At 34.8% G+C, this 15,808-nt stretch overlaps 1 protein-coding gene across 3 annotated transcripts in view; it reads left to right on the forward strand.

The window, feature by feature from the left end:
• mical1 (microtubule associated monooxygenase, calponin and LIM domain containing 1) overlaps positions 1–15,136 on the forward strand; it is a 28,954-nt gene extending 13,818 nt beyond the window's left edge. For all 3 annotated transcript variants that reach the window (XM_043230223.1, XM_043230224.1, XM_043230222.1), the window contains exons 14-24: positions 2,264–2,373; positions 2,721–2,801; positions 3,502–3,694; positions 4,627–4,697; positions 6,862–7,579; positions 9,301–9,416; positions 10,146–10,253; positions 10,628–10,721; positions 11,563–11,650; positions 12,010–12,083; positions 12,905–15,136. In XM_043230223.1, coding sequence (XP_043086158.1) covers positions 2,264–2,373; positions 2,721–2,801; positions 3,502–3,694; positions 4,627–4,697; positions 6,862–7,579; positions 9,301–9,416; positions 10,146–10,253; positions 10,628–10,721; positions 11,563–11,650; positions 12,010–12,083; positions 12,905–13,104 — 1,853 coding nt within the window. In that variant the 3' untranslated portion in view covers positions 13,105–15,136. The remainder of the gene's footprint in view (positions 1–2,263; positions 2,374–2,720; positions 2,802–3,501; positions 3,695–4,626; positions 4,698–6,861; positions 7,580–9,300; positions 9,417–10,145; positions 10,254–10,627; positions 10,722–11,562; positions 11,651–12,009; positions 12,084–12,904) is intronic.
• The last annotated feature ends 672 nt before the right edge of the window (positions 15,137–15,808 follow it).

Below are 15,808 nucleotides of genomic sequence, written 5' to 3' on the forward strand. Positions count from 1 at the left end.
AAAAGATCTGTAATTAATTGTGAAAAAAGCAGGCGGTCATACACTACTGGATCAGTGAGGTTTCTCGAAATATTTTTGAAGACTCTTCTGCTCACCAGGGCTGCATTTATTTGATCAAAAATGCAGCATAGAGAGTAATAATATGAAATATTATTATTAGTTTCAAATAACAGGTTTCTTTTTAAATGTATCATAAAATGTTATTTATTTTTGTGATTTGAAGCTGAATTTTTAGCATTACTCTACTTCTGAAATCAATCTAAGATTCAGTTTTCTTTTTCTTTTTTCTTTGATGACTGGAGAGTTCCTAAGAACCACAATATTTAGCAGTAATATGAATTTTTGTGACATCGGATAAATATCGCTAACACTTTATAATAACTACATTAGTTAACATGAACTGAAGTATGGACTTCTGCAGCATTTATTTTATTTTACTAAATGCTAATTTCAGCTTTTACTAATGCGTAATTAAAATCACAAGTTGCGTTTGTTAACATTAGCTAAAACGAGCTAACAATGAATGATTGTATTTTTATGAACCAACGTTAACAAAGATGAATAAATACTGCAATAAATGTATTCATCATTGTTTGTTTTTGTTAGTTAATACATAAACTAATGTTAACGAATGACACTTCAGTGTGAAGTGTAACCTAAATATATCTTTTGATTAATTCAATGCATCCTTGCTGAATAAAATGATCTGACCCATTTATGAACGGTAGCGCATATCAATACGCACGATGCATTTTTAGAGAAACGGGCTGATTAATGTCATCAGCACCCGGAATCAGGGCTGCTGTCTCTTTAAGACCCCTTCCCAGCATGCACTGCTGTGAATGGGCAGTATTCTGCTGTAGTCTGTAGTCTGACAGCAGCAGCGGCTGCAGCAGCAAATGCACTCAGCCGGGGAGAAATCAGCAGCTTCTGGGTGATCGGGTGGGAGTGGATCTCAGTCCAGCCTCGACACGCAGCTCTCCGACGCGGATTACCAAACGCCATCAGCAGAAGAGCCGCCCGACGGGGACCGAGCGTTGAGTTTGGGAGGGGGATCTCACACAGATGTGCTCCAGGTTGAGCTGTCACTCACGCAGGCTGTGGATGTGTGTTTTCTGGGGAAGGGGGTGGGATCCGATACAGCTCCTCTCTGACACGCCACTGCAAACCGCATATCGAATGTGACCACTCGTATTTGTTCCAGTTTAAAGGGTAGGAAGTTGTTTTATCGGATTTGATCATTTATTCGTGTGATTTTTAATTGTTACGTTTTGCCGATTTGATCCAGCGAATTGCATCTAAAATGCACGGTTTATGTAAGGTTGTTCTGCATTATGAAAGAGATTATAAATGACGCTCTTCTTGTTCAGTTACGTGTGTGTGATATGGTTAATGATGTTCTGGATGTGAAGACATTTCAAGTATGTTTAATTTACAATTTGTTTTAAATGTGATTTTATTATTTATTAAAATGAAGAATACAGTTATGTTACTTTTGAACTACTGCTTTTTTTTACAGTTTTGCTATTTTTTGTTTATTAATAATTTAATGTATTTATGATTTTGTTTATATTAAGATATTAATTAAGGGTTCATAATATTTTTAATAATATTTTTTAAACGTTTGCTATTATATTATTATTTTTATATATTTGTTTTTATATTTTTATTATGGAAAAAATATTTAAAATGCATTCTTTAAGATTTTGCTATTTATTTAGTTTATTAATATTTATTTATTTTTATTTTATTATACGTGTGTGTGTGCGTGTGTGTTGTTACTTTTCAGTTGTTTAAAAGCATAAAATACAGTGCTTTTAAGATTTAGCTGCATTTAGTCTTTCTTAAATGTTTCATTTATTTTGTTTTTATTTAAAATTTATTATTTAGTAATTTTATTATTATACCACTATATATATATATATATATATATATATATATATATATATATACATACATACACACACACACACACACACACACACACATATATACACACACACATGTATATGTATATATGTATGTCATTGTTATGCCAATGCTTATTAAATTATGCACAGTGTTTCTTTCTTTCCTGCTAGATGAAAAGCTTAAATAATAGATCATATTTTTAAACAGGTTATACACAATGCTTTTTTTAGGATTGTTTTTCATCATTTATGGTTGAATAATTTTTACACAGCATTTTTATTTCTCGGTCGCATTCAACTGCAGTTTGCATCATTTATTCGCGCCTCATTTCCGTTCTTGTTGTCTTCCTCAGAGCGCTCAAACAGCCTCTCGCCCAACAGCAAGTCCCTCTCTCTGTCCAGAACCCGCTCGGTAGCCTTCTTCCTCAACACACTCAAGCGCAACTCCATCCAAAAACGCAAGGTACGCAAACACCTGCCTGTTATCGTGCCAAACGAACCCTCTAATGTTGACATTACAGCGGTGGTGCCTGTCAAAGGTCACGCGTATAGTGTTGGGTTAAACAGAGCACGAAGCCGTGTGCAATCTCTGTCGTAACGAACCACAACTGAACGCCTCCGTTACAGACACTGCTGTCGCTAAAGCAAATTACTAGGAGGTTAAACAAATGATGAGAGGATGAGACAAAAAGGATGCTATAGTTTGTGGCGCTGGATAACGGTGAAATCATTGTTTATTTCTGTCGATCCGCTGTCGCCGCGTTACGTAACCTGAGCTGTAAATGAGATCATGTGACTTGCGTCTCTCAGGACCGACTGGCATCGGAGAAAGGACCGAGACAGCAAAAGATGAAGGAGAAAGAGGAGGAGAAGAACGAGAAAGAGGAAAAAGTAAGTGGAGAAATCTAGTTTCTCAATCAAAGGGTGCAGCAGTGTCGTTGCAATGCAGTTAACCCCGGTTAGAGGTGAAGAACGATATTCTGCTGTTACTTCTGATTAAACGCAACAAATAACAAGCAGACCTATTGATATGGGTGGCTTGGTTATGTAGCACACTTAAAATGAAGAAATAATCTCTCAGATCGGGATTAGAAATGGCCTCGGAAAGTGACAGAAATGCCTTTTTAATATTAAAAATATTTGCATAATAAAGTGCGTTTTTAAAAATGAAATGTTTAAGCGTAAGTTAAAGAGTACATTTTTTTTAATTGACCAATATATATATATGTATGTATGTATATATATATATATATATATATATATATATATATATATATATATATATATATATATATATATATATATATATATATATATATATATATATATATATATATATATATATATGATATGTGATACACGCATGCATTTATATTCATACATAAATTTTGTGATTAATCACGATTGGTTGACCACACTAATAAAAAGATTAATAATTAATAACAAACTAAATTAATTCCAGGAGGCAAATATTGCATATTGCTCCCTATTTAAAAAAATAAATAAATAAATAAAAATGTAAATTTTTGTAATGCATTTCTCCATATATGCTCCTTAAGGGCAGTATCTTAAACTGTGTGTGATCTTCCAGCCTGCGGTGCCCGTGGAGCCCATGGCCTCATCGGAGACGGGCAGCAGTGAGCTCTGTTATTTCTGTAACAAGCATCTATATGTACTGGAGAGAGGAAGCGCTGAGGGCAAGTTCTTCCATCGCAGTTGTTTCAGTTGTTATCAGTGCAGCTCTACTCTGCGGCAGGGAGGATACACTTTTCACTCCGACACGGGTAAGCCTGGGATACATGGAAATGCCAAAAAACCCTGATAAAAATTGTATTACATTTTTAAATCTAGATTTATTTATTTATTTATTTTACCTTTTATTATACTTTTTTATTCTTTATACTTTATACTATACTATTATACTTCATTTATTTTGCTTTATTATAACTTATGCTTCTTTTTTATTTAGTTATTATGCTTTATTTTATTATAACTTCATTATCGTTTTTAACTTCAGTATACTTCATTTTATTTTACCTTATTATACATTATTTTATTTATACTTTTTTAATTTTATTATACTTTACTTTGCTTTATTATGCAATTTATTTTACTTCATTTTATTTATTATATTATTTATTACCTTTACACTTAATTTTATTTGATTTTTATTATGCTTCATTTTGTTTTGTACTTAATTTTACTGAACCTTATTATACTTTTTACATTTACTTAATTTGTTTTTGTTATGTTTTATTTCTTTTTTTTTTTTTTTAGATCAATGAGTAATACTGCCTAGTTTTACATACTATATAATTTTCCATAACCTGTAAATGACAAAATTTCAGTGTTGAAATTTTTTTTAGATTTCGTTTGTTACATAATGCTAATTATTTTATTATTTATCACGCACTTGTCTCTCATCTGCTGTCATAAGAACTGAAACATCTTGATGTTATATAAATTATTACGTAAGCTTTTAAAGCTATTCATAACTTGCACAGTGTGCAATGCTGTTCTAATTATTAGAGCACATGTAAATTACAATCAACCACCTATGCAGCCCTTCAAAAACAGATCTTGTTGATTGATCCTGCTTGCGGGGATTGTTCAGTAATTTACCCCTCGTCTGGAAAAAAAAAAAAAAGTGTGTGCATCAGTGTTACAGCCCTTGATGTTAGCGGTCCAGAACATGCTGAATTTGATTTGTCTTCAGGGAGGTTCTACTGCGAGCTGCACTCAGCAGCCGAGGAAGAGGAGGGTGATGAAGGTCACAGAGGCTCACAGGTATGAATCACATCAGAGCTAATGAGATGCTTGATTGCCTCCTATTTACTGTCGGATCTCTTGTGAGAGAGCACTGGGAAGGGTATTGCTCTGAGAGTGTGGGAAGCATAATAACTTTCATTATTAAGCCACAGTTCGAAAGATGTATGTAAAAAAAAAATTTCTTGGACATGATACCACAGTAATAAAGTTTTCTCGGGTCGAATTTTTTATCATTTTTCTAGCGTTTTATCATGTGTGCTATTCATGATTATAATGCAAACTTTAAGAGTATGTTATGATGGTATGAGAGACAGATGGTCTTTTCTTCGCTAAGATATACTCAGCTTTTTCTTATGAAACGACCTGATATGACGAGAACTAATGTGGGTCAGCTGCTGCGTCAGGGAAAACATTTTCTCTTCTGCTCTTGAGCAGAATGGTGTTTAACGCTGAGATTGCGCTGTGAATCTGTGTGTGTGTGTGTGTGTGTGTGTGTGTGTGTGAAGAGGGCGTCCGTGGGATTGGATTCCTAGTGGTTGGTCATAAGACTCCTCAGAGCTGATGCAGTTTTCTGTGAGCTGCTGATTTTTTTGTTGTTGTTGTTGTTTTTGTTGCAACTTTTCAGCTTTTAAAGACGAGCATTTAAGTACTGCTTGTTTTAAAGCAACATAATGTTTAATGCACAACTGAAGATGAGGATAATTAGCCAATGCTTTGCTGTTGTACGTAGTTACTGTGCATTATTGATGTGGTCTTGAGGTGTGTTATATTGATATTTGTGTGTGTGTGTGTGTGTGTGTGTGTGTGTGTGTGTGTGTGTGTGTGTGTGCATTAGATGGTTAAAGCTTGTCATGGATAAATAAATGACACTTAAATCACCGGTAGGTGGCAGCAAGTCCTTGTGTTAATGGGTGATTAATTGAATCAGTTATTTTATGATTCATTCGTTATAAACAAAGCAAGGGACTGTGTTTACGAATGAATCACTGACTCGAATGGTTAGTTCAAAAACAAAACAAACCGTGCTGTTGTTGAGTTCAGTTTTTGTTGTTGAAATGGAGAACAAACAATATTGTGTCTAAGTAGTAACTCGATTTATATTTAATTAAAGTTTTGTTTGTTGCACTGTTGTGGCATTCTTGCTTATGTGATATTGACTGTTACAAATCTTATATAAAACCCATATAGTGTTATTTTTTGCTTTCGTAACTTGAATTATGGGTGAATTGTAACTATTCTTATATTCAAAGAATGCTTTTGTACTCACGATGTGTTTTTTGGGGGGCTTTTAGTTTGTTTGTTATTTTGCATTTACAAAAATCGCTATGATTTTAAATAGATTAAATATGGTCATGCATACTGCTTGATTTGAAATGTCTTGTGAGCAGTGCTTTAGACATCATGGTTGACTGATATATTGCCACAGCCCAAAAAAAGCACTTAATTTGGCAGATTTATTGATTTTTTTTTTTTTTTTTTCACACATTTTTATTTATTTTCAAATTAATATAATTTACTAAATATTCTGTAAAATAAATATGAACTTAATTTCAGAAACTCTACACATATTTGTAAAAAATAAATAATTTTATTCATAACAAATAATTTTATTTATAAATAATACATTTTATTTTATTAATTTTATTTAAAGTTAATGTAATTGTACTTATTGACCGTTTAGTATTTATTTATTTATTTTACAAATAATAAAAACCTCACAGTATGCTGTGTATGTCATTCGAGTTGATATAGTTCAGAATCAATATTCTTTGATTAATCAAAAACCGTGCAGTCAGTTCATTACAAATGTTTCCACAAAAATACTAAGCTGCACAAATGCTTTCAACGTCGATAATAAGAAATGTTTCTTGAGCAGCAAATTAGCATGATTGAAGCATGTGAGAAATGATGCTGAAAATTAAGCTTTGCATTACGAATATAAATTATTATTATTTTTTTTTATATTCACATAGAGACCAGTTATTTTATATTACATTTTCAAAATTTTTATTGTATTTTTGATCAAATAAATGCAGTCTTGTCGAGCAGAAGAGACCTTTGAACAGTAGTACATGCAAATTGTATTTTGACCCATTTCTGTCAAAAAAAAAATTGCATGCACTTGCACAAAATATGTCTGCTCAGAAATATCATGATAATGTTACTTTTTTCGATTTTCTAGAACCAAATTGAAAATGGTCTTAATGTGAAGGAAAAAGAGAGCAACGGTGAAACCGTGGAGATTACATCCCCACCTCCACACGTCTCCGTGAGACGGAAGGGCTCCTACAAGATCTCCGTTGACCCAGACTTTGAAGAATCGAATGAGTGTCCCACTCCCACAGAGCAAGAAGACCAACCTCCATCCAGCTCTCATGAAGCGAACGCCCCCTCAGAGCTCACAGGCATCGAGGACCCCCATAATAAGAGCAGTCCGTCCGTTCCGGTGCCGGCCCCTCGACCGTCCAGAGTTCCGCTCCCAAAGCCTCGCACAGTTCATAATGTGGTGCCTCACGAGGAATCGGAGCAGAACCAAGAGGAAACCCCGGAATCCAAATCCAAACCGTCGCTGCGTAAACTCCAGCTGAGCGAAGATGAGAAGGCCGAGCTGCTCAGCCAGGATTCAGACTCGGAGACGCCCGCCTCGTCCTCCGCCGCCTCCACCTCCTCTTCCTCCAAGCAGCAGGAAGGAGGAGAGGAGGAGGGTTACTCGAGCGGAGGCACCGCCACCGGGATGAGCCTGAGGGACCAGCGCAACCGCCGATGCGTGAGGAGGAAGAGCGAGCCGCCGCCTTCTGCGCACTTGCAGCACGGAAAGATGCGCTCCAAGTTTTCCCCGTGGAATCTGTCCTCACCTCGACTGCAGCAGCGCTTCAGCGTCCTCCGAGTCGCACCTCCAGGTTAGGAGTTCACCGTTAACTTTAGTTAGATCGGGGGTCACCGGGTTCCGTCCCTGCAGAGTTTAGCTCCAACCCTAATCAAATACACCTGAAGCAGATAATTAAGGTCTAACTGGGTATAATTGAACCTTCCAGGCAGGTGTGTTGAGGTAAGTTGGCGATTAAACTCTGCAGGACGCCGGCCCTCCAGGATCAAGTTTGATGACCCCTGATTTATAATTATTCAATGCAGATCGTTTCAGGAGCTTCAGACTTTGTTAAAGTCCCTCTTATGGGTTTTGGGGGTCCCCAACAACAGGCTGATATGCATGCAAGGTCAAAAAACATTTAGCTTTGTTTACAGTGTTACAGAGGAAACTATTTTAACACCATTTGAAGAATGAATTTTCATTCGGACCAATGCGAAAAGACCAAAAATTGGACGGGCAGTATGCTAACGCTTCATGTTGACGTCAACGTTTAAAAAATAACTCGTTTCAGTGATTCGGAGTCGATTCTTTCTGTCGCATGTTTTCGTTGACTTAAAGCGGTGTTGCCCACTGCATTGAAGCTCATTTTGAAAACTTTGCTGTAAAATTCTGTTAAGAGAACTTCTGCAAAATATGAGGTCAATTCAAATTCTGCTGTGAAGGAGCTCTAAAAAAAGACAATAGTGTGAATAAAACAAAAGCGTGTAATGTTACACAATTTAGCTAACAATCTTGTGATTATCTATCAACAAGACTTAAAAAATTTTTAAAATATTGTTGTTCAGTATTATTATTATTATTATTATTATTATTATTATTATCAATATTTTTATGTCTAAATATTTACAAATGACTACTATTGTTATTTTACTGTCAAATAAAATAGAAGTTATTAATCTCGAGTAATCGCAATATGCTTGTGTTGTGTATTTATTTGTTATATTTATAAATACACTCACACACAGTATATATTTAAAAAATATTTACACTTGTTTATATTCATATAATGTATTACATAAATATATGTAAAATATAAACATAACATATTTTACCTGAATATATACATATATATATGTTATGTGTATATCTTACATATATTTATGTAATACATTATATAAATATATACAAGTGTAAATTTACAAGTGTAAATATCTTTTAAATATATACTGAGTGTATTTATAAATATAAAAAATACACAGCACAAGCATATTGCGATTACTCGAGATTAATATATATATATATACACACACATATTTTGGATGTGATTAATTGACAGCACCAAATATTATTGTTGTTGTTGTTAACTTTAAAAAAAGAAAAAAAAATGAAATCATTTATTTATTCTCAACTAAATCCTGTTCCAAACTAGTATGAGTTTATTTCTTTTGTTGAACACAAAAGGACTGGTGCCTATTGACTTCTGTTGTATTTTTAAAGTCAATTGCTACCGACATTTATGTTTAATGTTTACATTTAGTCATTTATCATATCACATGAAAAAAGAAAGAAACTCATACAGGTTTGGAAACCAATTGAGGCACAGTAAAATGCTAACAATTTTCATTTTGGGGACAATTATGAAACAAATTCAATGCAGCTATAAGGTTTTGTTCTCATTCAGTGTCAGTGAAGCCAAATATAAAAAAAAAAGAAAAGAGTATTACAGTATGTGTCCAAATATATTTTAATACTGAAAGTCTCTACAGGTTCAGATTAATTTTTAACAGCGGTTTCTGCTCTGATTTTCATTAGAACAAGCTGAAATAGATAATTATGTATCAGAAGATGATAATGAAGAAGGTGTTGACGATGACGAAGAGGAGAATGAAGAGGATCTTCAAGGAGAAAACCATTATTTGGATTGCAAGGTGAAATTGTGTTCATGTTATGTTTAAGCCGTTAAATACTACAAACATGCACCTTTTATTTACGTCTGTCTTTGTTGCAACCACAACCGTTTCTGAAGAATTACATTATTCTTCTGGCAAACAATGTTTTTATTAACATCATTATATTTTATTTGCTTGTTTTAATTTGTGAAACCTTGCTAAATAAATCTATAAAAGCAATAAGCCCCCTGGTTTACAGTGAATTACAGCTAAGCCCTTCCGCCGTTATATATATACACTGTAAAGCATTGCTACTTGTGGCTTATTGCTTTATTTTGACACCTGGACCGTAGCTTAGTTTGCCTGAGGAATGGCCCTAGATTTGTAGAATGTTTTTTACAAACAGGGAGGAATATATAGTCATTTTTAAGATACTTGAGCATGACCGCTCAATCATTTTTTCCTTGGATAAAAAATTGTGATGTATTAGGATTCAAAAGAAAAAGCTCCACCTTTCATTATTAAGGCTGTTATTAAGGCTGCATTTGACATATGTGTTTAGTATGCATATAACAAAATTTTATATATATATATATATATATATATATATTTTTTTTTTTTTTTTTTTTTCACATTTCCTAAATTTCAAACTGTCAAACTTTTTATTTTGGTGAGGAAAACACTAGTTCATGTGATGGTGCTTTGGTGTTCTGATTAAATGTGCTTTCTAGGAGGATGTTGACTCAGGGTTGTGTTTTCTGTGTTCAGGGGGCTGATTTTGAGATTTCCGAGTCAGAGAAACGTGACCTAAAGAGGATGAAAACTCTGGAGCGAAAAGCAAGGATGAGCGAAATCCAGCGCTTCCACAAAGCTCAGGTGAGCAGGATCACACTCCTCCAAGACCACAGAAGAAGTCTGAATCTTAGAGACTGTTTGTTTCTCACAATTGTAGTAAATGTATACAAATATATTGCTTAATGATTCAACGTTAAAGAGTTGCATTTGCAACTTCTCATTGCCTATGTTGTTTAAGGTGCGTTAAATAATTGCAACCGCAACTTTTAATTTGAATAAATATTAGCAAATGTTCTTAACTAAGATTAAGAAATGCCTTAGAAGTATTTGTTAACTATTGTATTTAACTAATTGTGAAGTTCGACCAATGAGAGAAACGACAGCATCGATTTCTATCGAGTATCTGATTTTCATTCTCATTTGGTTTTGCTGTCCTGGTTGTGCCGCCCCCACAGACGATTCAGAGACGGCTGGATGAGATAGAAGTGACCTTTAAAGAGCTGGAGGAGAAGGGAGTGGAGCTGGAGAGAGCTTTGAGAGGAGAGGCTGGTATGACATCTCATCCATCCACAGAAAACCACATTCACTGCTAATGACTTCACTTCATCATATTCTACAGCAGTCAGAGCGAGCGCTAAACTCACACTGAAACCCTTCCAACTTGTTAACCCTCATAGCACTGATGCTCGCTGAGGCATCTGTTAAATCTAAATTTAAAGAAATTGATATGCCAGCAAAACTGTGAGAAATGAATTGAAATTAAATTCGAATAAGCCCATCAATATGAACTTGAAAATATGAAAATTTAATGCGTAATAATAGTAGTGATTAATCACGATGAATCCCGTCCAAAATATCTATAAATACACACGTGCATGTATATATTTAAGAAAAATATCTTTACATTCATACATGTAAACATTTTCAAAATATGTACTGTATGTGTGTGTCTTTATTAAATAATAAATATACTTGTAAATAATACACACTTATTTTGAATGGCATTAATCGTGATTAACATTGGCTAGCAGTAGTAGTAATCGTAGTTGTAGTCGTCGTAGTGGTAGTAGTCGCACTACTAGTAGTTGTACTAGTCGTCGTAGTACTAGTAGTCGTACTAGTCATCGTAGTCGTACTAGTCGTCGTAGTAGTAGTCGTCGTAGTAGTAGTCGTAGTCGTACTAATCGTCGTAGTACTAATCGTCGTATTATTAATCGTCGTAGTACTCATCGTAGTACTAGTAGTCGTAGTACTAGTCATAGTCGTAGTACTAGTCATAGTCGTCGTACTAATCGTCGTAGTACTAGTAGTCGTAGTACTAGTAGTCGTAGTAGTAGTCAAAGTAGTCATAGTATAAAAATATCCTGTTTTATCTCTGTGTGTGTTTCAGGTTCAGACCCTGAAACGATTGATCAGTGGATTGATCTGGTCCAGGAGAAGAACAATCTACTCTCGGAGGAGTCGGATCTCATGGTTGCGTAAGTCTGAACACTGTAATAAAGTAATCATGTCCGCATTAATACAATTAACATTAAGGAGCTCAATAGCAGTTATTGCTCCAAGTGCATCATCTATTTTTGCATGTGTTAAAGAAAAAAACTCCCTGAAAGCCAGCTCGTCGTCTTGTTGCCCCTGGCAACCTCTTTCTTCTGCCTGTCTTTGACGAGCGCTAATGCTTAAGATGAATGCTTAGAGTGGCCTCATTTATTTAACCCACCGCTTTGCATGTATTTAGCATATATTGTGCACAATCGGATCCTCTATGCAGAAACTAAATTACAGGCTGTGCTAACAGCAGCAGAATATATTTGTGTGATTCTGGTTTTGTGTTTCAAAGGTCTCGACAGCTGGAGCTGGAAGACAAACAGAGCATGCTAGAGATGGAGCTGCGGAGATACATGGAAATGGATGGTAAAAAAAAAAAAAAAAAAGCAAATAATTTAGATTTCTAAATGGTACTATTCTTTGTTAATTTGTCATTATATACCCATTAAATTAAAACTGAATAAAATTAACATTTTCATTTTATAATTAATATTTTTGTTAATAATAATAATAGTAATAACACATGTAAAAAAGCCAAGAAATTAAATTTAGTAAAATTTTATTGTAATATAAAACAATTAAATTGTAATATTAAATCAGAAGGTTGTTATTATATAAAATACAGTGTTCTCTTTATGTTAGTCATTTAAATAGTCATGGCAGTTAATAAGTTAGATCATAAAAGCACCATGTATAATTAATAATAGTAATAGGAAGAATATAAATTGTTGTTGTTATTATTATTATTATTATTGTTGTTGTTGTTTAGCTTCTCTTTAGAAAACGTTTTTGTATAACATTTTTTTAAATGTTTACTGTATTCATTTGTATAATATTCAACATTTTAATTATGTATTGTGTATTAAGTATTTGTAATAATTTAAATACTTAGATTTAATTGTCCTAATATATATAATGATAAATATATTAAATCCAAAATCATAATATGTAATTTTTAAATATAATCATGCATGTGTGTGTATGTATATATAATAAATGTACACCATACACACTCACTTTTTTTTTTATTGTTTTAAATGATGTAAAGCATAGTTGAAAGTATTTTAACAATTTAATATTAAAATGAAATTACATTTGATAAAGTGTTTATTTGGTGTTCAATTCTTTATTTGAATTATTTGTATGCAGGTGTGCATTAACGAGTTTCAATGTTCTTTTGCATGTAGACTCTGAGAAGACGCCTGAACAGCGAGAACATGAGAACCAGATCCTGCAGGAGATGCTGGACGTGGTGGACATGAGGGATTCGCTGGTGGCCTTTCTGGAGGAGAAGAGGTTGAAGGAAGTCAATGATGAACTGCTGGGGAACTCAGTGCTGGAGGCCAAGAGACATTCAACCGCAGCATCCCAGGTGCTCTGGGAGTGAGACGCCACAACACACGCTTTTTCTGAACGCTACAACACCTTAACAGAGTAGTTCACCGTAAAGCTCATCATTTAGACACCCTCATGCCTTTACAAACATTCAGCGAAACAAAAGAAAGAAAAGTTGCGCAATGTTCTCTTTTCCATACAATAAAACCGAAAGGTCTGGCAAACATCTCGAAGGACAAAATGCACCATTAAATCATCGTGAAAGCAGAATGTGAAAAAGAAAGAAGCAGTAGAAAGCCAATGCTTAATGTGAAGTTTTATTAGGCTTATTTATTAGTTTTAGAAGTTGTTTTCCGTCTCAAATCGCCGCTTTGTTTACTTTCAGTAATGCCAAAAATACAACGCTTCTCATGTGCCTCATAACCGGTTTTGCAGCGCTTAAAATTTTCAGCCTCGACAGCTCACGGTTTACTTTTACAGCACAGAAAATAGAAAGATACAATACAGGTTTGCTTCGACAAGAGGGTGAATAAATGATGGCGGGTTATTTATTTCTGGGTGAACTGTCTCTTTAAAGACTCACTTCTGTCACACAATATGAAAAACACAGTGACTTGCAGGCACAAACGCATACATTGCACGTCTCCGTGCAAAGACTCTGCTCTTGAAAACCAAAGAGTTTAACGCATCTGCGCACACAAATTTATGACGCCGAAGCCAGCCGCTACGGTCTCGCTCCAACAGAAACACGCTTTTAAATGGATAGAGAAACGATGTGGAAGTGCACATCCACCCCAGCCTTCACTGCCCGGACAAGGCCTTTGACGAGACCAGCAACGGTCTCACACTCGAACACACAGACTTCACTGGGGCAGACTGTGTTGCATCTCGCACTTTTTATAAGAGTCTATAAAGGTCACGTATGTTCTAGATATCAAAGCTCATTTCTGACGCGCAGTTTGAAAAACTTAGTTTTCATCTCACACTTTTGAAAGATTAAAAAAAATCAGATGTGAAGCCAAAACTGCAAGATGCAGTTAGGAGGGGGAAAAAAAAAATTAGAATCGCGGGAGCATTCAGGCTTGGAAAGGTAAATGTGACTTTATCTCACAATTCTGAATGTTTGCTTGTGAAATGTAGTGAGAATTCTAAGAATAAAAGTCGGAATTCCTTGGTTAATCGCTGCTTTTGATCTCGGAATTCTATTCGGAATTCTATCCGTGAAGTGCGAACTTGGAACTCGGAGATTTAAACTCAAGTTTGTCGTTTGCATTTGCAGGAAAGAAACTTGCAGTTGTGAGAAAAAGAGTGGCAGAAATAAGCTTCCGTACATAACGTCCTCATTAAAAGATATTATATAAAGATATTTACATATTTATGATGTCGTATTTGGCAGAAACGGTGTAGCCGGATGCCAGTATCATGTCTTAAACGGCACTTGCATTGTATAATTATTGAATATATTACAGCTTTGCAATTCAATATCACGAGGAGCTTTTGTGCAATGTGCAATTATTAATTTTTTTCCCTTGTAAGTGATTGTATTTTGTTATTCTTCTGAAATCCACACGTTGTTATTATTATTATAAGTTTTGATATTTTCTGCATGATCATGATTTTGACTCTCAGGGGTACATCTGCTTGGACTGCTTTCCATTTATATATTTCTAATTTCGTATATTTGCCTATCATTCTTCGAAAGTGTTTGCACAGTACGTAATACAAGCTCATGAATTCATTTGGGGAGAGACAAAGAAGCCGAAAGCCTGCTTTCCTTTGCTGTATGAAATTCCCACGGAGAATTATTACTTTGGTCTTTTTTTGTGTTGATAAAGTGATTTTCGTTTTTTCAGCACTCGAGAATAATTAGCGGCATTAATTCTTGTCAGAGAGGAATTTTGTGCTCGTGTTTTGGGAACAGTGGTGTAATATTTGCAGTTTGTTTTTGCTCCCTGATTGTATTTTTCTTTAAATACGTTCTCTCTCTCACATACACACACACACACATTACATACACATCAGCGGTTTCTTTTCTATGGGGACAGTGATTCACTCAATATGCTAATAAAATATCTAGCACTTTATGTTTTTTATGTTTTGGTTTCAGTGCTGTGCAAATGGCCTTGATTTACATCAGAAACCGATTTGGAGCATTGACGTCAGGGATGCTTTTATTCCACAGAGTATGTGAAACGGCGCTTTTCAAGAAGTAAGCTGCAATGTTTTCGCTTGATCTCAACGTACTTGTGTGTGTATAGTATACTATACAGTGTACATGCTTAACTGCGAAACTGTTTGGTTGTTAGTTTGCTGTTCCTCACATACTTTAGCATTTGTCTGCTAATGTATCCTTATGAAATCTGCAGAAATGGAGAGGTATCTACACTGCTGTCATAAAATGCTTTAGCCTAGACATCCCGCCACTAGAGGGCCTCATTCATCAGTGAGAGGATTCACAAAGACCAGGACAAGGTTTGATTTTAACCAGTAACGGCACCACTCAACCACTCCAGTCCAACGAACATTTTCACACAGTCCATGCCGTTTAAAGTCTTTATTTTTAGCTATGTAGCTTACATTCGTGAAATGAGCTTTATGTTAGCATTCATCAGTCAATACATATTTTGATTAGCCATGAATCAATCTGATGAGGCATATGTATGTATATCTATGTTTACTGTGCTATCAAACGATCAATTAATCGCACCCTTAACGTGTCCAAAATTTGACCTGGAAGAGCAGACAGGTAGGCCTAT

This window comes from Puntigrus tetrazona, unplaced genomic scaffold (assembly GCF_018831695.1).
Source record: "Puntigrus tetrazona isolate hp1 unplaced genomic scaffold, ASM1883169v1 S000000148, whole genome shotgun sequence".
Taxonomy (NCBI): domain Eukaryota; kingdom Metazoa; phylum Chordata; class Actinopteri; order Cypriniformes; family Cyprinidae; genus Puntigrus; species Puntigrus tetrazona.